Source organism: Carettochelys insculpta, chromosome 8 (genome assembly GCF_033958435.1).
Source record: "Carettochelys insculpta isolate YL-2023 chromosome 8, ASM3395843v1, whole genome shotgun sequence".
Classification (NCBI taxonomy): domain Eukaryota; kingdom Metazoa; phylum Chordata; order Testudines; family Carettochelyidae; genus Carettochelys; species Carettochelys insculpta.
The window spans coordinates 43,239,807-43,264,280 of record NC_134144.1 but is presented as its reverse complement, the minus strand read 5'-3'; the positions used below and the strand labels follow the sequence as shown (position 1 = coordinate 43,264,280).

The following is a 24,474-nucleotide window of genomic DNA, read 5'->3' as shown; positions in this document are numbered from 1 at the left end:
CAGGAATGGAATCCACGTGTAAAATCACTTGAAGGAGAAAGATTAGTTACTCAGCATACAGTAACAGTGTTTTTGAGAGATGTACTTTCCAGGTATATGCCTTCCTTCCCTGACATTATGGAGTCCTGTATCAGCTGAACTCAGCTTTAGTGAAAGAACTGATAGATGGTTACAGCTGACCCACTTTTTGTGTCTCCAGCTACAGGGGGCATATCTCAAAGCCTTAGGAGCAAGAAGGAACTGAAGGACAAGCGGAACTGCCCCAATGTTTTCACCTTTGGCTGTGGTTTCCAGGGGGCGTGCAAGATGCTGGTTGGCCCCAATGGACACAACTATTCAAAACAGATTTTGATCCCTCATTCGTGAGGCAAATGCTTACCAGAAGTGGAACACACATGGATAACCCTCAGAAGAGCTTTGTTCCAAAGCCAGGCAATTCATCTCTTGCCAGATAATTATGCTTCAGAATCTAAGCTTTCATTCAAAATAATAAAATGGTTGCAAAGAAAGCCTTTGATACTTAACCAAGTGCAAACTGATACAGTGGTATCTGCCCAATAGCTCAGCAATGCTGACTGCCTTTTTATTCTCCATGCAGTATTAACTTTTGAAACCTAATGATGGCAATTTATATATTAACTTTCAACTATTTCAGCTTCTCATTCTAACAGGAGCATCCATGTTATGTGCAGATCCTATCAATTCCAAACTGTGCGCACACCTTCCTAGGTGCCAAATCTTATTTGTCCTTGCACTGACCACCAACATTTCCCTCTGATAACTTCAGTTAACGATTTTATATTTAAAAATTGATACTAGAACAAAAACCAAAGAGTTAGGAGCCATGTAAAATTGATTACACAGAATATCATTAATTGACTTTTATTATTAAGTCAAGAAAAAACACACCTCCTTGTAAAATTTAGTTGTGGCAGGCACAGACATTTCCAGCATACTGTACTTTTTTGCCACAGAATTTAGGTTAAGGTTGTAGGAGCGTGGACAGGTATTTGCTTGTATCTTTCTATCCACAGTAGAATCTCAGAGGTATAAATTAAATGGTCAACCTGAACTGGAACCAAAAAATATGCAGTCAAGGAAATGTAAATGTCTAAAAAATAATAAAGTCTAAAAAATTAAGGTAAAGTTTAAACAAAGATCTGACAACATAAGAAAACTGTTTCTGAGCCTATATAATTTAAATTAAGATGGTTAAAAGCAGCACTCTTATCCTGCATAGAAAAATTTCAATGCTGTATTAAGTCAACCTTGGTTGTAAACTTTTGAAAGAATAACCACAACCTTTTATTCAGAGTTATTAATGGCCTCCATTTTTGAAGTGTTCATAACTGTGAGTTTTACTATATATTGATGATCTATAGAGATCTATAGATCTTTAGGAAAACACGTAGTTTTATAAATCTATGAGCTAATAAAAGAAATTAAGGGGAAAAGATTCAGATACCCATACTCACAGGCTGCATCTACATGTGCCCCTTCTTCCAGATGGGACATGGTAATGAGCAGCCTGGAAAATGCTAATGAGGCACAGATGTAAATTTCCCATGCCTCATTAGCATATCGCCACATGATCTGGAGTCCAGAAGAAGCTCTTCTGGACTCCAAAATACACATGTAGACACACAACCCACACGGATCTCCTGGAAACCTATTCCTCAAGATTTTGGATCTACACGTGTATTTTGGAGTCTGGAGGAGCTTCTTTTGGACTCTGAATCACGTGGCCATATGCTAATGAGGGATGGGAAATTTACAACCATGCCGCTCATTACCATGCCTCTTCAGGAAGAAGGAGCACGTGTAGACACAGCAACAGTGACGAGTACCTTACACCATGGATAGTTCCACTGACTTCAATGAAACTACTCATGGAGAAAGTACTAGTCCTCATCTGAAGTACTGGTATGTGGCCTCAGGAAATCACCAGCTGAATTGGATACACAGTACAGCAATGGTCTTTACCTTGTGGATACACAGGAAAATTAAAATTAACTTGCAAGATAAAAAACAATAAAAAACCCACAGTGTTAATCTCTTCTAGCAGCTAAAGTAATTTCCCAACTCTCACTCCTAAAACTTCTGAGAAGGAAAAGACAGAATAGGACTGCAATCTGGATTCAGGATTTTTTGAAACTCCTTTTGCAACTTCTGTTCTCTAACAGAGTGTCAAGGACCATATTCTTACACTGAGCAGTACCTTACTGTATGAATAGTCCCACTAATTGGATGGGATTATTCACAGAGGAAGGCATTGTGTAGTGTGAGGAAATGTAGTAAAGTCTGGCTCCAAAATAGAGCAGCTAACACCCTCCCTTTTTTGACTTCAGCAAAAAATCCACAACCAGTGAGTCAGAATCAACACACTTGGAACTGTCTTTTGAGTCTTCCAACTTAGAACTTGAAGCTGTAAATCAGAGCCATTTTATACAACCTCTGGATTGGCTTTTAGCTCGGGAATGAACTAGAAAGCGATTTCACAGAAAACATGTCTGGGATTTGCTCTCTTATGTTGCAGGGAAGACACACAGATACCTGAGTTCTAGTGCACACAGATACCTTCCAGATCACTGATGAAAGATTACATTTGAAGTACATTAAGTTAATGTGGGTTAAATTTGGGTAAGGGGCCAGACTGAGTCCTTGGTCTATGGTAGCAGACAGTGGAATCTAAGAAAATGTCAGCTGTGTGTGTTGTAGTTGTGCAAGGTGCTTGCAATGTTACAATTGTTAAAAGAAGTCAGACTTTAGTGTTTGGCACATTAGAAATGCTTCAATAGTAGCAGAGGGATTGCCAGCACTGTGGGTCCCAGGACAAGGTGGTGGTAAGGAGACTGGGTCCATGCCCCAGAAGGGGTGGGGCCAAGGGTGGTCAGCCCTCAGCATCACTGGAACATGGGCTGCACCCCTCACCTCTAAGCCATGCAGGGTGGCACAGCACTTCAAAGGGACCCAGAACGCTGGCTGCCATAGCTGCCAAGTCGCAGCAGCAGTGGCATCTAGAGCTCTAGGACCCTTTAAAATGCTGGGCCACAAGGCAGTTGTCCCCTTTGCCCACTGGCCTCCAAGTTGGCGGGTTTAGATAGTAGATACTACTATGGATTTATAACAGCGGTGGGCAACCTGTGGCCTATGCCCACTGAGGCTCCACCTTCCACCCACGGACCTCCCTGGCTGTCCCCCTCCCCCCTGCACCTCTCGCACACTTCCTTGCTCCCCCTCCCTTCCTACCAGCACTTCTGGGGCATGTGAATCATCTGATTCGTGTTTCACCCCGTCTCTCCCAGAGCTAGAACACTATGAATCAGCTGTTCCAGCTCTACGACGGGTGGGGGAAGAGCAGGGACGAACACACTCTAAAAGTGGCGGGAGGGCTGGGGAGGAGCAGGTGAGCATAGGACTTCAGTGCTCAAGAGGCATGTGGAGGAGACAGGCATTGTGAAGCTGCAGATAGAACCCCAGTAGGCTGCGGAGGCCCACTGAGGTGAAGGAGGGTCACGCAAACCACTCATCATCCGAGGTTGCACATTGCTGATTTACACACATGGCTGGATTAAATACTGATTAAACTTAAACACTGGAGCCTTAACTCTCTGCATGACTTAACAACCCCCAAACCAAACCAACCTCCCCCAAAAAAACAACAAATCCTCCCAAAACAAACCTCTTTGTAATCTTGAGATCACATCAATAATGGGGTGAGGGGATGGGTTTGTACTTAATATAGGATATAACCTTTTGGGTAATGAACCAGGTTAAGAGAACCAGGTTAAAATTAATCTTGGATAACTCTCAGGGCTGGCAACCTATAATAAATGTTTAATAGTTTGTGTAAGGGAATTGTTCTATTCTGCATCTCCCTTCGAAGTTCTAGTGCCAGGACACAAACTTGAGCCCTATTCTTTATTTTTTTCCTTTTATAGGCCACACTCATGTTTGCATAAAGGTTTCTTGAGCTGTCTTCTCATGCTGTCCAGGAGGTCCCAGCTTTATTACCTATAACTGTGTTTAAACCCTTGTTTCATTAAAATCCAATCACTGTTATTTTAACTAAAAGCTGTACAGTGCAAACACATTTCAGACAGACATTCTTCCTCCTACATCTATTTCATTACAACTCCCCTCTCCACCCTGCAAACAGTGTCAAATATCCACTTGACTGATTTTAGGCAAGTTGCTAGTGCAGAGTTTTTCAGTTAAAATGTACAGTTCCACTTCTGCTGCTGCATTGTGTATGTCTTCAAACTTGCCTCACTCCCCCAACAGACAATCGTCTACTGTGTAGAACTTTACCCTCTTACTATTCATTTATGAGCAGACTGTGCTTGGTTCTTACATGAGTATGACTGTTTTCCACTGCCTTTGCATGGCCTGCTAAGGGCTGTGCATAACTGCACCATGGCTTAAGCCGCCTCCTGTGTCAGACTACAGTGCAGGGTTGGGCATCAGTTGTACCTCTGCAGGACTCTATCAATGGAAGAACTCAGACTGTGTGTCAGGGAGCACCAGGAGGAATTCCACACCCAGACGTCCTCCCCAAGGGACAGGGCAGTGTACCCCCACGCCCACTCACAGCTGCGCCTACATGGTAGCACCACTGAGCCTTCGCAACGAAGCTTCACTCATTCCTCACTTACTCATTTGAATAATTGGCAGGGTTATGCTAAATATTTGTAATATTAATAATGAGTGTATCTCACTGTCCCCAGGCAGTTGCATTGACAATGGTGCTCCCACCCCACTCCTTCCTCCGCACTCCTTCAAAAAAATCACTCCTGTGATGTAATCCTGCCCAACAACTCGCTGCTTCTACCTGGTAAAACCTGAAAGAGCACAAGGGTGTAACTCTGGCTTCAAAAAGGTCCACCGTGGGCAGGGTGTGATTGGCTATGAAAAGCTGACAGTTGCCCATCCAGGCATGGGTGGGACACAGAGCTGCAAAGCACTAGAAGAAGCTCCCTTGATTTTGCAGTTGCCAGTTTTGCAGACTTAACACTTTTGATTAGAAATACCTAAACATTGATTAGAGCTTTGTCTGCTCCTACTATGAGACCTGAAATTGTGTCTGTGCAATTTCAACACTGAGGAAACAAAGTAAAATGAAAGGGGACAAGAGTGCAGTTAACATTCAATGAAAATAGTGCCATTATCTGTCTCCTGCCTCAGCGATTATCCACCTCACAAAATAATGGTCTGCATGGGATGTTCGCAAAAGTATTCAACGGAAAAATTGAAGTTACACCCCTCGCCCTAAGTCCACAGTTTTCATATAATTACTATCTGGTAAGCTATGAAAATGCATCTCAGTGCAGACAGTCTGCAAAAGGCAGCTAGGTCAAAACATGACCCTGCAACAGATCAGGTAACACATGCATAAGGGGAAACCGTCTTCCATGCCTATCAAAGCACAGACTGACTCATGCAGGATGGAACTTGCAAGGAAGACACATGTAGGTAGTTTTATTAAACGAGCTACATAATTTTTTTCCTGTCTGTTTGCAGTTTTCCTTTTCTTGTGTTCTCTGTGCCAAGGTCTGGGATGAACAATGTGTCATCAATCGGTAATGAGAACTCCAGTAAATGGGTCAATTAACAGTGGAACTTGTAAAATTGTTTCTTGGGTTTCCCTGTAAAATAGTTACCACAGAAAGCCCTGTAATCTTAGCTAGGTATTCTTTCTTCATGTAAGGTGCCATTTTGCTTTCTTATTTACTCTGTTGCCATGTGATAAAATTCTCCTTCCGTCTGATCAAGAATGACTTGAAATCTAAATTCATGGGATATAGGTTTTCCTGTAATTATAACTGGCAAGCAAGTAAGTTAACAGTGAAAGTGGGATGAACACAGAGTCTTGCACTGAGCTCCAATACATTTTGACTCCGAATTCTTTTATATTTTTCTAGCATTTTCTGCAGATCTCCATTTCCCTTGCTCTAAAACTTGAAAACCTGTTTCATATGCCAGAGTGGAAAAATTCAATGTTTCAAAAGGATTTTCTGTGGGCAGGTCACAAAGACACAGCTCATGAGATCCAGTCTGCCAGCATATGAATGATTTCAAATAAAATCATGGGTAGATGGCAAAGTTTTATTCACCTAACAAAACAAAACCCCAAAAACAAACCAGCAGCAGCTAAGTGATCCTGGGTCACATCTCAACCTTTGCTCTAATGAGTTGAAAACTAACTGCAATTGGCATTACTGCAGAATTTGGTTTAAGATATTTGAACTGTTCTTCTAGTTTGCAGAGTAGAACTCAACAGCATGGGTTCCTCATGAAGCTCTACTCTGCAAATGAAGTCAAGGTGTTATGTTCTGAAAAAGTGACATGACTGTGCTGCAGACCACCCAACATTCCAGGGAAGCAGGGTTACCCTTTCATGAACGAGAAACCAGGTAAAACTATCCCTGCGACACACTTAAACTATTGACAGAGGTTGTCAGAATAGCAATATAGGCAACATACCAGAAACTCCTGGGGGCGTCTTAATGAATTTTCCATTAAAATGAGCAATCACTCCTTCACATTTTTCTGTTGATTCCATCCTATGTAGATAAAGGATAAAACATATTAAACTTGTGTCCGGTTTCTGAATTTGAAAAAACACAAACAGATGTCCTTGCTTTTCTTGCTCTCCTATCATTTTTGTGACTTCCTTTTTGAAGTGTGAGCACCAGTTTGTTTGCTTTCTAAGGACAACTAAGCATATATGGGTAAAATAAAGAGAATTAACTTTGTGGGTATTGATAAACTCAGCATTTCAGACATTTCTCTGTTTATTAGGTCATGTCCTACAGAGTTCAGATAATACAGGTGATACGAGTTAGGCCATGTGTAAGGCTGACAGCAGGAGGGAATGAACCTGTGACCTTAGGGGCTAAAGCCATATGCTTTGCTGCATGAGCTAAAAGCCAAATGGCACTCAGCCAAGGCTGTAGAGCAGGAGTTCCCTCTCCCTTGTCAGTAGTCTCAGGGCCCCTGAGGTTAACACATGTATACCGGTGAGGGGCAACCTAGGTTACCGAGAATGCTGCACGAGTGATATCTCAGTGGACTGCAAGATGGTTGTAACCAAGATAGTCTCCCATGATAGGCAGTTTTGCTAACTACACTTGCATATCCATATTTTGATTGGCTGCAGAGGGAGCACAAGGCTTTTACAGTCCATGTTATGTGCAATCAGCACACACCTCACTTCACATGCCCTTGCTTTGTGTGAATTGCATGTTAGTAGTAAAAACTATGTACACAAAAACCAACAGAATCTGCAACCTTATGCAGGGGCAATGGTAAACAAAATATCTTGTGGGTCACACATAGATGCCTAAGAGGCAGCAGGTTGCCCATCACTGATGTAGACTCAATTTGGGAGGGCAGGATTGGATTATCACTACAGTATTCTTGTTGTTTGGACCCTAAACCCAAGGCTAAATCCTAACCCCAAGAAACCTACCTTAAGGTATCTCTTTGTCCCACCTTCTCACTTCAACTCTAACTTCTCTGTAAAGATGGTCTCTTTCTGCCTTATCCAACTTTTTCAGGAAGGCCAAATAAAGCCCCTAGCTCAAAATTCACTTAGGTTCAGCAGAAAGTGGAGCAGAAAACAGCACAGCATCTCAATGATGCAGAAGGAGCAGGAACACTCTGGCATCTGCAAAATCTCAGACAATGCAAAAACAGAGATGCCCACTAATTTATTCAGTGATAGTTAGGAATCCAATGGATTGCTGACAATCATGATAGCTAGAACCATAACTGCTAGTTAGCATTGCCTTAGCTACAGAAGTAAGACACAAGAGTGTGGCTCTCTCTTTACTTAGGATGGGAATCACAGCAGGCACAGGAGTGGTTGGTGGGGCACAGTAGCCCAGACCTAATTACCGCATTGCAACTTCAGAAATCCTAAGGGAGGGGCAACCCGCTCTAGGTGGAATGGGAATAGGATGTATCAGGACAGCAAACAGATAAGTCTACACTTACAGGCATTCCTAAGGCATCTCACAGTAGGTGCTACGGGGCAAGTTCAGAAGGTTAGGACTGCAAATGGTATTGATTTATTTAACCCACACACTTATGTGTGGTTTACTGTCCCACGTACTGGCACCTAGACCACTTGACAGAGAAAGAATACGTGTCCTCTACAGTCTAAACTGAGCACCAGCTGGCCTTTAGCTCAAACTGTAGAAGTGCCTGTACTACACTCCAAAGGTCCCAGGTCTGAGTCTGCCTTTGGGCAGTTACATTAGCTGAGCACATATTTTGCTGATCCAGGTAGATGAGCTGACACAGAGTTGAACCCTGCTTGTGATTATAGGCCGATGCAGGATTATAGCCAAATACACCTACCACGGCATGAGACAGCAGCAGTGCAAAGTCCCTTAAACAGTACTGAAGAGACAGGTTCCTTCACATTAATTCATTCAAATTTCAACTTGTATCCTCTCTGAGGCAACAAAGGGCAGTACCACTTTGGCAGTAGTTTTTGCAATGTCCACAGTAAGAATGGCAACTCCATTTGTGCAGCACACTGATATACCTTCAGCTAGTCCTGACTTTTAATCACCAACAACATGGACTGAATTGAAACCGTTCACTCCGTGATGAGAAGGAAGGAGAGCAATTTTAATAAGAACATAAGTTTAACTGTTTTAATGTATTTGTATGTATTGCCCACGCTTCATTTTCACAGGGTTGTTATTTGCATAGTACATTTGTGAAACAAAGATCCACAAGTTAGGCCACACAACTCAGTGGCAGTCGAGCAGTTGCCAATGAGAGGTAAATATTGGTGGTTTTGGCTTCCTGCTAGTCTTCCTTCTCAGACCCTGGGAAATTCTTCCACAGCCAAGAACCAGGATCAGAAAATGGGTAGACTCAACAAAAGGAGCTGTTCGCAAATGTAATAGGAGAACCAAGGAGTTTGGAAGATGCTCTGGATTGCTGTGAGGCACTTTATTAGTCTCAGATTCAAATCTGGACTTGATAAACGTATTCAGAGGTTACTTTCTATTAATTTCCTGAAGCATCAAGAACCAAAAGCTTACTGTACATTTATTTGCACGTCCCTTAAACAACTTCAGTCTCAAAAGGTACTCACCCATTAATGTTCAGACATCTAACTTGCACTACTTGAGCATATATGGATAAATGGCAAAATACGGCCTTATACAACTCATCTACACAGGGCTCATCTCATCACTGTGAAAGCTGGCCATATATCTAAATGAACACACGGACCCATTCACAGTAGTGAACTCACTGAGAAAGTACAGATTTTAAATCTGAAGTCTTTTTTCCCCCACACACATCCACAACAAAAACAGTGATAAGGATTTGCCTCTCTCATGTATTTTCCAGGTCTAATTTTAATGCTTTTCTGGCATCTAATGCCTAAAGAGGTTAGGGTATAACCTGGCTAAAAATAGCTCTTGTTCAAAACAGAATTGAGAAGCAACTTGCAAAGACAACTGTTTTAGGGAGACCCTGGTTAATTTCCCGTAAACAAACTTAGTGAAATCACTTTCTAAAACATTTGGATTTGACTAAACAAATGAACAGACTTCTGAATATATTGTTAAGTGGCATACACTCTTCAGATTCTTCTTGTGCGGTCCATAAGTGCTTTAATAACTTTATATTCTCCCTCTTATTAAAATCTAAAGCCCTCTACACATAAACAAACTATCAGAAAATGTGTGTCCAGCCAGCTGGTCTTTGAAATTCAAGAGAACTAATTCCACCTAGCATCAATTCAAGGAGTGCTCATAGTACATACTTCTACAGGTCTCAAATTTGATCTATCAGCTTGTACACAAGAGAGATCTTGACCATTTTTAAGATTGATCATGAGTTGATCTAGGTTTAAGCCAAAGAGAAAAAATGCTAAAAGGTCACAGAACTCTTGGCATGAAAATCTGCTCTTGTTAAATAGTCAGTAATGAAAGGAAACATGGACTGTCCAGGGTGGGCTATCTGAGAGCTGAGTGGACCATGGAAAGAGTGTTTGATCTTATTGACTGGGTCCCTGTAACGGAGAACCATTCCCATCTAGATGTCAAACGATTTGGTATAAGATTTACTGTTGCCAATCAAAGAGATATTTTTCTCCAAAATGGTAATATATTCATGAGCCAGAATATGCTGAGCACTGAAAATACACAACAATGGGTCTCTGTCTTTCAACAAACTGATGCCAAGAGAGGTATTCCAGTAGAACGGGGGCCTTCACACATTTCCTCCTGATGGAGACCTAGCATCAAACGCTAGATTATAGGCCAGGGTAGGGTTCTGCTCAAAAAGTAATTCACAGGGAGAACATCCCTTCACACTTGAAGAGGCCCTATTTAGCAAAAATAGAGGTCAGATAAACAGCCTGAGGCACTGCTAAGTCTTCCTAATGGAAGGACTTAGGGGAATATGGGAAGGCAACTCAGTGATGAGGATTTCACACTAAGTCCTTCCACTGATGCTGGCTATTATCAGGGTGGTGGTGAGAGAGCACTACACACTTTCTGCCCGCTTGCTCAGGCATGAGGAGGTAGAAGCAATAGCATGTGCAAAGAGACCACACCACTGAAAGGTGAAGTTTTGTTCCAGCACGAACCTTTGCACTGGTGCACAGGCCAAACCAAAATAAGCCCCAAATCTTAGTTGAAAGTCTGACTAATTTAGCTAAGCAAAGGACAGATCACCAAAGTCCTCCTACACCTCTTAATTAAAAAGGGACTCAAATTCAAGTATGGTATGCTTTCTGTAATTACCACTTTCTTGCTTAGGTGAAAGTGACAACAGCCAGCCAAAGACATTTCTACGGTGAGGTCAACTGACGGACACGTTTTTTAACATAGTACAGAATGAAAAAAAGTGAGTAAGAAACTTCAGTACCTTGCAAAGCCAACACCCCGACTTGTACCACTGGAATCACGAAGTATCCTTGTAGATATAACTTGTCCAAATGGCTTGAGCATATTCTCAAGCTCCTGCTCATCCATTGACAGTGGCAAATTGGAAATATATAAGTTAGTTGGATCTTGTTCTTGTTGCTGAAACAGAATTAAAAACAGCCATTTAGTTTTCAAAATCAACAGAGTTGGAACAAATCTTACGCAACCATGCCAATTGTTATAGCTATTTTATATATTTATGATGCTTGGGTTGGATTACACATCGTGATGCATTCTTTTCCTGCATCATCCACTATAAAAACTGTCTCAGTATAATGAGATTCAAGCAAGAAAAAAAAGGCTTAAAGGATGTCTGAGGTAATTTTTTGTTGACATTAACCATTCAGGAAAAAATTGGAGGCCAGAATGAACAAATGATCAGTCTTAACATATCTTATATTTTTGTTTTACAGTATTTGGAAAGATGGAAAATATTAGAGAGGAACAACTCTGGAAAAATCAGGATTAAAGCAGGAGAGAAGGAAAAACCAGACTGAGAAGAGCACCCTGCACATGGAGGAGGAAAAGACATAAGAAATAAGAAAGAAAGAGAAAACTGGAGTGAAGAGATAAAAGGGATGTTAAAGATCAAGAAGACAGTACATTGTTGTTGGCACCCCCCTCTTTCTCCAGTGCACTGGCAAAATATTTCCAATAAAACCGGGCAGTTGTCTGATGAAGATAAAGCTGGCCCAGAAATGGCTGTCCTAACTTGTGAAAATGGGACAACGAAAGACACAGAGACAAGCGCGCGCACACACACACACACTCTCTCTCTCTCTCACTTAGATAGAACATGAGCAGAATAGTCAATAATAGCCCAGGTGGTAAGGCATGCACCTAATATTTGGGAGACCTGATTCACTCCAGAGTTGTACTTGATCTCTCACAGCCCAGATGAGAGCCTTGGACACCAGGCTATTGCTGTTCAGGATGCACGTCACTGTCTGTTTATGACCAAAAATCTCTCCCTGGACCTGAGAAATCTTTTTGTACAGATGAATACATTCCAGAAAAAAAATTAAATTTTGTTGAAAAATTCTTGACAAGGTCTACATTTATGCAAACACATAGTTATCTGAATGAGGTACACAAATCTACTGTAATTCACAAGAATGTATCCAAATAATGTGTTATATTACTTGTAATACCAAATACAGTTAGTTAAATATTGCTTCCTTTTTGGATTCACCGGAACCTGGGTTGGATGAGGTTTAAGAACTATTGGAAGGTAGACCTAAGTTTGTACAAAGGACATAGGAAGAGATGGATGGATGGTGACTCATTGTATGTGATGGAGCCCATGATGGAAACTGCTAAAGCAGCCTTTTAATCTTTACTAATTATCATACAAAACCCCCAAAATGTGCTTCACAAATAAGATGAACACAGTTCGTGCCCCAAAAAGATTACAATAGAAAAGAGAAATGGAGGAGGAAAGATGGTGAGACAAGGTCACATAGTTACCGTACTCAGGTTGATAGTGCACATTTGGGTAGTTAAAGTTTTGCCTCCATTATACTTAATTTTGTACAGAACTTTAATTAACTGTCTCATTTCTGAGAAAAGACATGAGGGGGAGGAAAGAAAAACCCCGCTCACCCATTGTTCTGAGCTTTTTACTGACCAAATCCTTCTCTATGAATTTGTGAACTGATTTTTTCTTGATAAACGTTCTTCAATCCCCATCCATTATCCCTCACAATCTAACCACCAGGCTAACACCTCTGTAAGGCATGCCTTTTGTCACCTCCCATCTGAAATACTGTACTGAAACATTTATGGGAATGAATCCAAACAGTCCTTAAGGAGTTTTCTGCCCCAGAATAAAGCTCATCTGTGCAGAAAACAGAGACTTCTTCACCCTTTCTTCCCCCAGTATAAACTCATAACTGTGTGTACATTTAAAAAATAAAAACCAAAAACAGGAAACAAACCTCCAAACCAAATTCCTACCAAAACAACTCACTGCACAACACACACATTTCTCCCCCTGGAGACAAGATTTGATCTAGGTCTAGATTACCTGACATTGCAAAAAAAGTTATGTCAGACCGGGGTGCGGAAAGGTGGCTCAAATGTATACATCAGTGATCGCATCAAAAGTCTCTAGCACAGATATAGATATATAGGTAAAACTGCACTTTCACTGTTTGTTCCACTCAGCGGGTAAGGGGGAGAAGAGGTTTATTATACTAATTGAAAGTACAGCTTTGCCAACACTAGGAGAGCTTTGCCCATATAGTATACCAGTATTCCTATAACTCTGAAACATACCTAGTGTAGACATGGTCAGGGATGAGAAAGAAAACAGATCCCAGGTGACAAGACGTTAGTCATTTCGCTTCATGTACAGTAAACCCTTTCTTATCCATCATGTATTATCCGGAACTCTCAAATAACCAGCATTTTAACCATAAGTAAATTTCAGTTACATTTTTCATAAGTAAAGTATAGTAAATCCCCTATTTACGCGATTTCGACTTGTGCATTACTTGGATTAATGCGAACCAAAATTGTGAGTGGTGCGAAGCTGGGAACCAGGAGGCTCCTGGTTCCCCGACACTCCTGGGAGCTGGGAAACTGGAGCAGTGCTGATCAGTTTCCTGGCTCCCAGGAGTGTCACGGAGTTGAGAACCAGGCGGCAGCTTAGCTCCTGGAGTCCCTCCGCTTGCAGGAGCCAGAAGCCAGGCTGCCACCTGGTTTGAAGCTCCCAGCCAGTCCCAGGTTCCAGAAAACTGACCAATGCAGCAGTTCCCACAGCCTGGTTCCTAGCTATCCCAACTTGTGCGAAAGTCGACTTACACAGGGTGGCCCAGGAACACAATCCTAAGCAACACCCCCACCTGCCACCTTCCTCCCCAACACCCGCTGCTGGATGGCTCCTTGGCAGCCACAGCAATGCCTCCTCTCTCCCTTCCCCAGAGTCAGCCTGCTCTGAGGAAAGGCATCTCTCCAAAGACACTTCATGTGCCCTAAGGAGGTTCCAGGGTGTCTGAGTAGTGAATATCACAAACACTGGGGTGGAGAGGGGAGAACAGGGCCTGCAACCAGCCTGGGAGTCTCCTCTGGTTGGGGAATAGGGGCCCTCTGGGCTTTTTTGGGGAGGATGGAATTTGTGGCTCCAGCTGAGGGAGGAGTCAGGGGGTCTCATGGCTCCAAGGTGTGAGGGTACAGGTGGATGGAGTGGGAGCTGAAAGCTAATCTCCCCCAGGAGGGGCTCCACCCAGGCCTGCAGCACACCTGGGCTATTTAAAAGGGTCTGGTGGGGATCCCAGCAGCTGTTCCCCTGGACAACTGTCCCCTTCCCCCTCCTAGGCAGGACTGGGTGGGGGACTATTTGTGATGGAGCTGAAGAGGGTCTACCATTCTCAGCTGAGAGTATTTGGTGTTCAAGAAAGCCGAGTAGGAAGTGTTCTTCTTACGGGGAGGGGTGTGGGAGCTGTGCTGTACCCTGGCTACTTTCTATTGCGACTAATACTTGCCACATACCAAGACAACATTAATCCTCATCCTGTGACAGGGTGTACAAGGGCAGAGTGTTATGCCCATGTGAAGTTCTAATTATGCCACTGGGACTCCAACTAGATGCAAGGATCCCTCTTAGTGAATCACTTTGCTGTAACTACTTTCCTTCATCTACATGGACAAGTGTTTTTAGTAGAATCAAAAGTATGAAATGAAACCAATATAGCTATATCATTATAACCTCTTGCGTGGACGGCCTTATTCTGGCAAAGGAGATTTGTTTCATTTAACTTATATCACTGGTTTAGGCCAAACTGGGGCTGATAAATGTTCAAACACTCATACTTGAGTAAGAGTGTTGAAACTACAATTACACCTGTGTCATCTGTAGGAAATGTTCCTTGGTAGACAAAAAACTATATGGACACTTTTATCGTCTGTATCGTCAGAGTATCTTTCAAGAGCTCATTAACAGGTGTTATTTCCTCACCAACAGGTGTTATTACCTCACCCACCTTTTATTCTGATGATAAACATCTGAAACGGATCAAGGTCACAGCTCTTACTAGGGAGGTACGATACCATGGAAAAATTCCAGTCAAATCTGTAAAATGTGTGTATTATTTACCTTAACTATTTACTTTCCAGAAAGTGAGCGTTGCTTCCAAATCTCCTCTAACAGTGTTCAAAAATCTTCTACTTCAAAGATTCTTCCAAAGAGAAATATATTCTCATCCCAGAGATACTTCCTTTGTCTGATCACATTCATCCGCATGATTTTAATTCTCAATCAAATCATATTGCCATGTCACAAATGATAACCTTCTGGGTACAAGGCAAAATGTGCATTGTCTTAATGAGGTCACCTGCACTGCATTACAAATGGTCAGTTACAAATATGATGAATTTATTATTGTTATTATTATTACTATTATTATTATTTGGTATTAAAAGTGATTTACCTAGTATAAGACAGGTCATGCAGAAATCTGATGGCTTCAGGCACTTACTGAGAATAATATTGAATCCACAGAGCATACATTGAGGGCCCGGGGCTTCAGTTATCTTAGATCATCTCATTTCTCCTTTGCATTAGATGAGTCAGCACAAAAAGACGACAAGAAAATGGATCCACTGAGAGTCTATAGCTCCCATTAATATTCATTACTGTGCACTGTTCAAACCACACAGGGAAAAGCCTACATTATAACAGCAATATTTTTGACATAAAGTTCAGATTTCTCTGCTACAAATTTGAGCTGAGGATAGCTTTAATGATTTTAGAATTAGCCTGTTACTTAGATTCTATTAGACAACTATATTTTTGTACATTAAGATGAGCTGTGGGTTTATAGTTTTTCCTTTAATGAACTCTATTAGTAAAGGCTTTAATTGAAGTTTCTGCCTTGGGCGACACAATGTTGTATTCCAAGTCACATTTTAATTTTTTAAAACTCAGGGTGTTCAACAATGCTTCATGTGGATTTGTCAGATTTTAGTAGTGGATATAAAATATGTTTTCCTTCCTGTGTCCTAAAACTTATTTTAAAATGTTATCTTACAAGCCCAAAATTAGCTCCTTATAGTGCTTCCCTCTACGTTACCAGTATTGCTACTCTGTAATAAAAAGGCTTGAATTAAAATCTCAAGTTTTCTCATGACCAAAGCTCGCCAACATTTGGGATGGTTGGAAAATAAATAATTTTATATTCATAAAAATAAAATTTGTACACAAAATGTTATATTCAGAGACTAGGAAAGAAGGGGGAAATTCACTTTAGGTACATAACACAGTCCTCTCCACACTACACCACAAATGACCCTCCCCACACAGCTTTAACACATAGTGTAACTGTTCATGCCCGTCCTCCTCTGCAAAGTGAATTTAACTCCAAGAGCACAAGTGTTCTACAAAAGCGTCAATCATGGGCAGTGGGTGAGTCTGCTGCTTGGAGAGGCAAGCTCTCCAGCCTGTTGCCCCAGCCATATTCCACTACTGCTCTGTCCAGACGCTTCCTGCCCCCTGCCAATCTGCACAGGCCCTGTGCCTCCGCACCATCTCCTTCTTCTTTTCCCTCCCTCTCTCTGCTTAGCCCTCCAAGCCAAATCCCTGAATTCAGATATATCAAACCATATTTGAAAAAATAATACACTCTTCTAAAATGTCATTCTAATCAAAATGGAGCATGTTGTCTACAGTATGCCAGATCTTGAAGACTAGATGTGCAGGAGGTACCTAAATAAAAGCACTAAATTTTGGAAAAAAAAAAAGTCAGCTACAGGTTTTTTGATATACCCTGCAGTCTGTCAGAGATTTATGTGCAAAAACTTTGTAATAACGGCAAGTTAGCTGTGCTGCTGAATACAACATTGCATATGATGGAATACACGACGCAGCTTCTCTTTTTAGTATGATCAGTATGTCTAAGCTGATTTTATATTTTAAAGGTACTCTTAACCCTTCATAAACTAATTATTCCAGATTGCTACCCATTTAATGCACTGAAACAAAAGACATTAGTTTAAATTAATCAGTCAGAAAGGTTTTGTGTTTTCACAACACGGTTTATTGCTTTTAAAAAAAAGGAAACACTAATTTATTTTGTATTATCTCCATAACAACATACATGTTTATGAAATTTCACCATGTTTATGTTAAAATACATTTCCAAAGATATTCAGCATAACAAAAAATTTTATGTCTTAGTACTGATTTTGGCAGAGGGAAACTCATTTGTCTACCTATCTGGATGAAATGGGATTTTGTCCCTTTAAGTCCTCTCTTCAACAAAGGAATGAAAAGAGAGCAGGGATGGACACAAAGGAAAAGAATACTTCGGAAACAAGCTTTTATACTATAGGAATTAGAAGATTACGGCAACATGACATTGACAGGAACCTGCAGAAAGGTTTGAAACCTGACACTGAAATACACTGGACCATCTTTATAGTCTTAAAATCTCTGGGAACTAAACTGAGACTTTCTGAATCACCCTAGAGAGGAGTCATATACACTTCCTATAGAATCGTGCAAGCACAATGCAACGGTTATAATCTTCTATTAAGTTATACAGGACATTTCCATCAGGACAAATCCATTGCTGACCTGACCTTACAGAGTGCATTCATTGCATCTTTCATTGCAATGGAACTGCACTCCCTTACTCAGTGGTAAACTTAGCCCATTGGGGTGGGCTCATTAAGGAAAAATTCTGTTCCCTAATGCAAGAGACACATGGAAAATATCAAATATATAAAATCAGTCTTTGTTTATCATTCTTCTATTTTTTGAGCATACATACAAATGAGAGAATTTTCCAGTCACCCTCATCAGCTAAAACAAGAAGTCCTGTGGCATGTTATAGACTAACAGATATTTTGGAGCATAAGCTTTCGTGGGCAAAGACCCGCTTTGTCAGATGCAAGAGGGGCTCGTCAGCTACAAGGACTTCCTTCAGAGTTCAGTTAACTGACACCTGATACTCCAACAGCAGACATCCCAACCACAGTGTCAGACTAGATGGCAAAGTGAGAAACGGGGACTTCCACGTGCTTTCGCTTGTGCTCACAACTAGGCAATGAAAGTATGGAAGTGGTAGGGTCGGAGGAAATGAGAGCGGATGGAGAATACACAGAGGACCAAAAAGAGCAGGCTGGGGATCAGATTCTCTCTGTGGAAAGCTGGGAATACTAGGCAAAATTTCCTGCACCTTAGATTGAAATACTGTATGCAAAAATTAAAACAAATGAATGAACTAAACAAAAACAAGAAAAAAAAATCTTATCTAGGATTTCAGAAAAAACTTGACAGTGGAAGAATTATATCACTAAAGCAAATAATATCCTTCTTCCTAGAACACTGGATTTCCATATCCACTTCCAAATGACAACCATGACCAGGCTTCCCAATTCCTCTTTAGCCTACACAAAACACTACCATTTACACCAGATGTTTGCTTTTATATAATATTTTGGCACCAAAAATAAACAAACTTGTTAACTTGCCTCTCTGACTGACACTGGCAGGCAGAGGCTTAGTACATTAACTTCTGTAATTTCCCCTTCTTATTGAGAGCTGTCTTGTACTTTCACATCAAAATGAACAATTTTACAAGGGAAAATTGGTTTCTTTTGAGTTCAGAGTTATGTTGTTTCATCACAGTTGAGGGCTATGCTCACTTCTATGTCTGGCAAATCAGTGAACTGTGGCAAACAGATGCAAGCAAGCATAAACCCATCAAACTCCCAACTTGCCTATGTATTAACCAAAGGGGTAGGGTGGGGGGAGGGTGGGTCGAGAGGGGGAGAGAGAGAAGAGTCTGTTCAAATATAAATCTTTCAAGAACACGCGATGAACCAAGCAGCGTTTGCATAACTCTAAGAGCCTGATCCCCAAATCCTCTGAAATCAATGGACAAACTCTCACTGTCTTCATTGGGCTTTGGATCAGGCACCAAAGAAGTCAGTCATGACATTCACATGTGTTTCTCATTGGACAGTACAAACAGCACTAAATTCTAGACCTGTGAGTCAGCCGGGTTTCATAAATTTCGATTCAGATACTATAGTAGTGCAGTGTTTCCCAAAGCGTGGTCTGTGGCCCAGTACTGGTCCTTGGAAAAAATACCCGTCCTTAGAAAATATACAAATTATTGCTATGTGCTATTATTATTATGAATAAATAATAAAAACAGTGAAAATTTATTCATTTTTCGCGCGCGCGTGTGTGTGTGTGTGTGTTTGTTTATATTTTTGGGCTGCAAAAAAAGGTACTGAAAAAAACAAAAACGGGTCCCAACTATATAAAGTTTGAGAAACCCTGAAGTAGTGTTTTCCTGATAACTGACACAATACGACCATACACTGAGCACCCTCAACTCTTATCGACTGTAGGGGATGCTCTCTGGCTATGGTTACACTACAGCATTATGTCCACAAAAGTCACTGTCGGAAGAGATTTCCCAACAAAACTTCTGTTGACAGTAGACGGACATGTAGAAAAGCCAGTCAGGTAGAACTGAGTGCTCTCTCGACAGAGTGGCAGGACTGCCCAGCCGCTCTCTCGACAAAACAGGAACCAGAAAGTACAGCAGACAGGGCTGCCCATTGTTCTGGATGGCCTGTCCGTTGAGAGAAGGGCCCCCCTCCCTGAGCAGCCACATCGCTTTTTTGTCGACAGCAGCATTATGCCTCAAAGGCACAAGTGCTGTCTTTTGTCAAAAAACGGTCAACAAATCCCATTTTGTGTGTGCACACGCCACAAGTTTTGTTGACAAAACAGGGGTTTTGCCAGCACAACTTGCTAGTGTAACTGCAGCCTTTGAGAGTGCTCATCTCCCTGAAGGAAATGGCCCAAACTTAGTTGCTGGGGGAACATACTAAATGATTGCTCTACTGGGAAAAAAAAAGTTTACTTTTATCAACAGGAATCAGTAAGTTTCCCCTGTTCTTTTCTCACCATACACTTCCAAGTTTGTTCCAGAGATACATCTGATTAGATGTGATGAGACAAATAAAGAGTTCTCCTTTCGTTTAATACCTGCCATTTTCCCATAGGCACTGAAGGGGCTAAATGTCCAATTTAATAAAGATGAACACAATAGGTTCAACATTTGTTATACAGGGGGCAGGAACAAACAGCAATAATGTTAATTTACATAGAAAAGTGGTAAGGAGGGGTCCTACATGGTGCAAAACTCTCAGTCATCATCTGAAAGAAATTAACAAAAGCCTCCCCCTGTGCATGTGGAACAGATCCTACAGCACAAGAAAGAAACTTGGCAAAATGATCAGACATCTGTTTTCTCTTGCTCTGGATAGGGTCACAGCTAACAGATAGCTATTCAGAAACATGTGACCTGGCAATCCTGGCAGCACGGATAAGCCTCTGGCTGATAGAGAAGGGATTAAATACTTGTCTGCCTTTTCACAGAAACTCTTCAAGTTTACAACTGGCTCATGTCTAATTTAAATATCGGTTGTAACCTCGGCTTGTCCACAATTTGTCCATTGGTTGTAAGAGTTGAAACAGCATTAGCTTAATTTTCACTCAATATCTAGTATTCCAAACAAACATGGTGTATATTTGAATTATCTACCGAAGTATCATAATTTGTTTGCATAAACCACAGCTGTAGTATCCAAAAACAGAACTAGATTAAAAGGTAGTTTTTAGCTACAACAGCCGTGTTTGCAATTAGACTATCAATTTAATCATATGCTGCTTGTCTTCTTTGGCATTCTCATTTTCTCCTATAGGGAAACACACAGAAGAGCCTATGGAATTCTGTAACAATAAAGCCTAACTGTCTTAACCAGTTCCACTGGCATTCTCATCTTCAGCACAGACCTGTGGTCCACTACCAAGTCCCAGCATGGGAACAAGATATAGCACCACAGGCTGACATGTCTAATTCCCTGGGCTGAAGCTCTCAATGGAAGACAAACAGGCTCATTGATGGGGCGGGGTGGGGGGAAGGGGAGTTGATGAAGACAGGAGCCCTGAGGGCCAGGGCCCTTTAAATTGCCACCAGAGTACTGCACCACATGCTCCAGGTGGCTATTTGGGGTGGAGCAGTGCTGCTTCCTTCTGCTTCACAAAACGTCAGCTGCCTCCTAAAACAGCACATACAAAATCTGTGTTAGAGCTGTCAAAACAAAAAGCAGTCAAGTAGCACTTTAAAGACTAGCAAAATAGTTTATTCAGTGAGCTTTCGTGAGACAGACCCACTTCTTCAGACCATAGCCAGACCAGAACAGACTCAGTATTTAAGGCACAGAGAACCAAAAACAGTAATCAAAGTGGAAATCAGAAACAAAATGATCAAGGTGAGCAAATCAGAGAGTAGAGGGGTGCAGGGGGAAGGTCAAGAATTAGACTGAGCCAAGTATGCAGACGAGCCCCTATAGTGACTCAGTGTGCTAGAGCTGGGAACTGAACCCCAGTCTCGGGTTCCCACTGCTGAAAGTGACACTGCAGCATGCTCTGTGTGACACTGAGGGTTGGCTGCCCAGCATCCTTCCCTGAAAGTGAAGCCAGACCCCCACTACACACCTGGCCCACAGGCCCAGCAGGTCTGTAGCCCCCCCCTCCCACACTGAAGACAAGTAACTGCTACTTGTTCCATTTTATGCAAACTAGGTCTTAGCCCTGGGGCTCTTGAAATCATAGTCATTCCATCCTCAAATGGGCAAAGTTTGGACCACCTTTGATCTACTGTATAAACACCTTTTAATCTAAACAAAAAAGCAGTCCAGTAGCACTTTAAAGACTAACAAAATAATTTATTAGGTGCTGAGCTTTCGTGGGACAGACCCATTTGCTCTGATCCTACTGACAGAGACTGAAAACTACAAGATCTTTACCAAATATTCATAAACCTGAATTACCCACCAGGAGAAATAAAAAAAAAAAAAAAAATCGAAAGGGCCAGATGAATACCCAGAGACCAGCTACTCCAAGATAGACCCAAAAAAGCCAAGAACAGAACACCACTGGTCATCATCTACAGCACCCAACTGAAACCACTGCAATGCATTATTAAAGACCTACAACCTATCCTTAATCAGGATGCCACACTCCAGAAGGCCCAGGTGACAGGCCTGTTCTCTCCCACACACAACCTCCCAACCTTATGAGGATTCTCACCTACAACCACAGTCTATACCACAGGAACACCAGTCCTGGAAGTTTTTCTTGCAACAAAGCCTGTTGCCTTTGTCCACATACCTATTCTGTAGATAACATCACTGGACCTAACCAGGTTACTCTCAGAATCACGGGCACACTCTCATGTTCCTCAGCTAACATCATGTATGCCATCATGTGCCAACAACGCCCAGATGTTTTGTATATTGGACAGACTTCAAACTCTCTTAGACAAAGAGCTAATGGGCATAAAACAGACATAAAAACACTCCTGATTCACAAACTGGTCACTCAGCACTTTATTGGAGTGGGCCATTCTGTTAATGACCTGAAAGTCTGCATCTTACTGAAGAGGAATTTTCACAACAGTTTGGAAAGAGAGGCTGCTGAACTCTCTTTTATATTCAAATTTGACACATTAACATGTGATTTGAACCAGGATGGGAATTTTCTAGCTCGTTATAGCGGCTTTTTTGCATACTTGGCTTAATCTAATTCTTGACTCCCCTGCCCCCTTCTGCCCCTCTACTCTCTGATTTGCTCACCTTGATAATATATTTTTCTGATTTGTCAACCTTGATTACTATTTTTGGTTCTCTGTGCCTTAAATATTGAGTCTGTTCTGGTACGGCTATGGTCTGAAGAAGTAGGTCTGTCCCATGAAAGCTCATCACCTAATAAATTATTTTGTTAGTCTTTAAAGTGCTACTGGACTGCTTTCTGGTTTTGATAGTATATAGACTAGCACAACTTTCTCTCTGTTACCTTTTAATCAATTTTCTTGTAAATAATATTCTCTACAAGTTCCCTGTGCTTTTCATTACAGCTAATTAGAGTTTGCTAATACAAAAGGTAAGCAAAAAACACCTGATTGTCTTAAACTAATCAATCATTATATTGGGGGGGGTTTAGTATGCCGTCTACAGAAACAGCCACAAAATCAGTAGATAAAATATTTTTGTGTGAAGTATTCAATGTCCACAAATAGCTGAGAGAAAAAATTTCTAGAAGTTGCCCCTATTTGCCTGTAATCTGTTCTAGGCATTCAGGATTCATTATATAGCAGAGTCCACTTGCAAAATAAAACATATTGTAACATTTCTCACCATATTTTTACTGCCCTAACTAGTTAGATTTAGTGCACTAGTTACCATGGTAACACACAATAACTTATTTCCCCTCTGCAGGAATGTAAACTGACTTAATTGTCCAGCCAGCTGACAATGTTAAGACCAGTACAAAACCCCCAATACGTTCTCAAAAGTCCTATGACTTAGCCAATTCCCACAGTTTTCACTTAAAACCATGTTCTTTGGCAGCAACCTGAAATGATGTCTACCCTGCAACATTATGTTTAATGGAGATAAAAATGGTTAACCTTTACCTTCTCTTCCAGAGATGGTAAGAGGTGGCCTTTCTAGATACAAGGATTCAAGTCAGATTTTACGTAATGGTAACAATGCAAATATCTCAAATATATTTAAAAAAAAAATAAAATGTCAACGAAAAGTAAATTAATGCTTTAAAAACAGTTGCACAACACTTCTGGCTAGAGAGGCAGCTAGTGCTGCCAGCATATCCTGAGTGCTTCATGGCTCTGCCTTCTTAATTGTTAGTAAAAGAATATAAAGATTACTGGCCAACGTGTGCACAGATCATTCTGCAACGACGAGATAGTGGCCTAATATTAGCTCATTACATTGCTATGGGGGGGGATGGTTGGCCTTCTGCCTTCTGAGCCAGCAAAACCTGGCAGAACATGGAGATGATACTCTCCAGGATAGAGGGAGAATCAGGAACCGGGTGGGGTAGAAAACGTGCTTTGCACTGACATCACACTAGACAATCTGGGTGGGAAACACTGTTCCACAGAGTTTTGGTTCCTGCCCATGCCTAGAAGATGCTGAAGTGGCTGGGATGCTTTTAGCTGGAGATCAGATGTTACATTCCGTAAGGCAGAGGCATTCTCCAGGCGTCACGTAGCAAGAAAGTAAGGCAAATTTTAAAAGGGAGGAAAAATCAACACTGGAAGTCTTGGTTCCCACGAAGGTGCTGCTTTCGGGACAGTATAAAGTAACAACAATTGTACAGGATTGGGTAGATCTTCAAATGGATTAGCAATGGTTCCTTCCTCCTCAAAAATGAAAAGCAAACATGGAACATCCATCTCTGCCATTGGTTTAAGTTACATAAACCCTAGCAACCAGTCTTGTGAAATGCTTACCGTATATATTAACTGTTCTTTATGAGGAAGAAAGTTTTCAATTATTATCCAATAAAGACTCAACGTACAGTCTACATCTGCACATGTCCCTCCCTTTTGGAAGGGGCATGTAAATGAAGCAGGCTGAAAATGCTAATGAGGTGCTGATATGAATATTCAGTGCCTCATTTGCA

The 24,474-nt window shown here is 41.4% G+C and overlaps 1 protein-coding gene across 5 annotated transcripts in view; it reads right to left on the bottom strand.

Annotated features, from left to right (window-relative positions):
- Positions 1–24,474, bottom strand: part of RBMS1 (RNA binding motif single stranded interacting protein 1) — a 209,189-nt gene that overhangs the window by 25,706 nt on the left and 159,009 nt on the right. For all 5 annotated transcript variants that reach the window (XM_075000887.1, XM_075000890.1, XM_075000888.1 and 2 more), the window contains exons 5-6: positions 10,903–11,060; positions 6,484–6,563 (exon numbers count right to left, since the gene is read on the bottom strand). In XM_075000887.1, the coding sequence (XP_074856988.1) occupies positions 6,484–6,563; positions 10,903–11,060 (238 nt within the window). The remainder of the gene's footprint in view (positions 1–6,483; positions 6,564–10,902; positions 11,061–24,474) is intronic.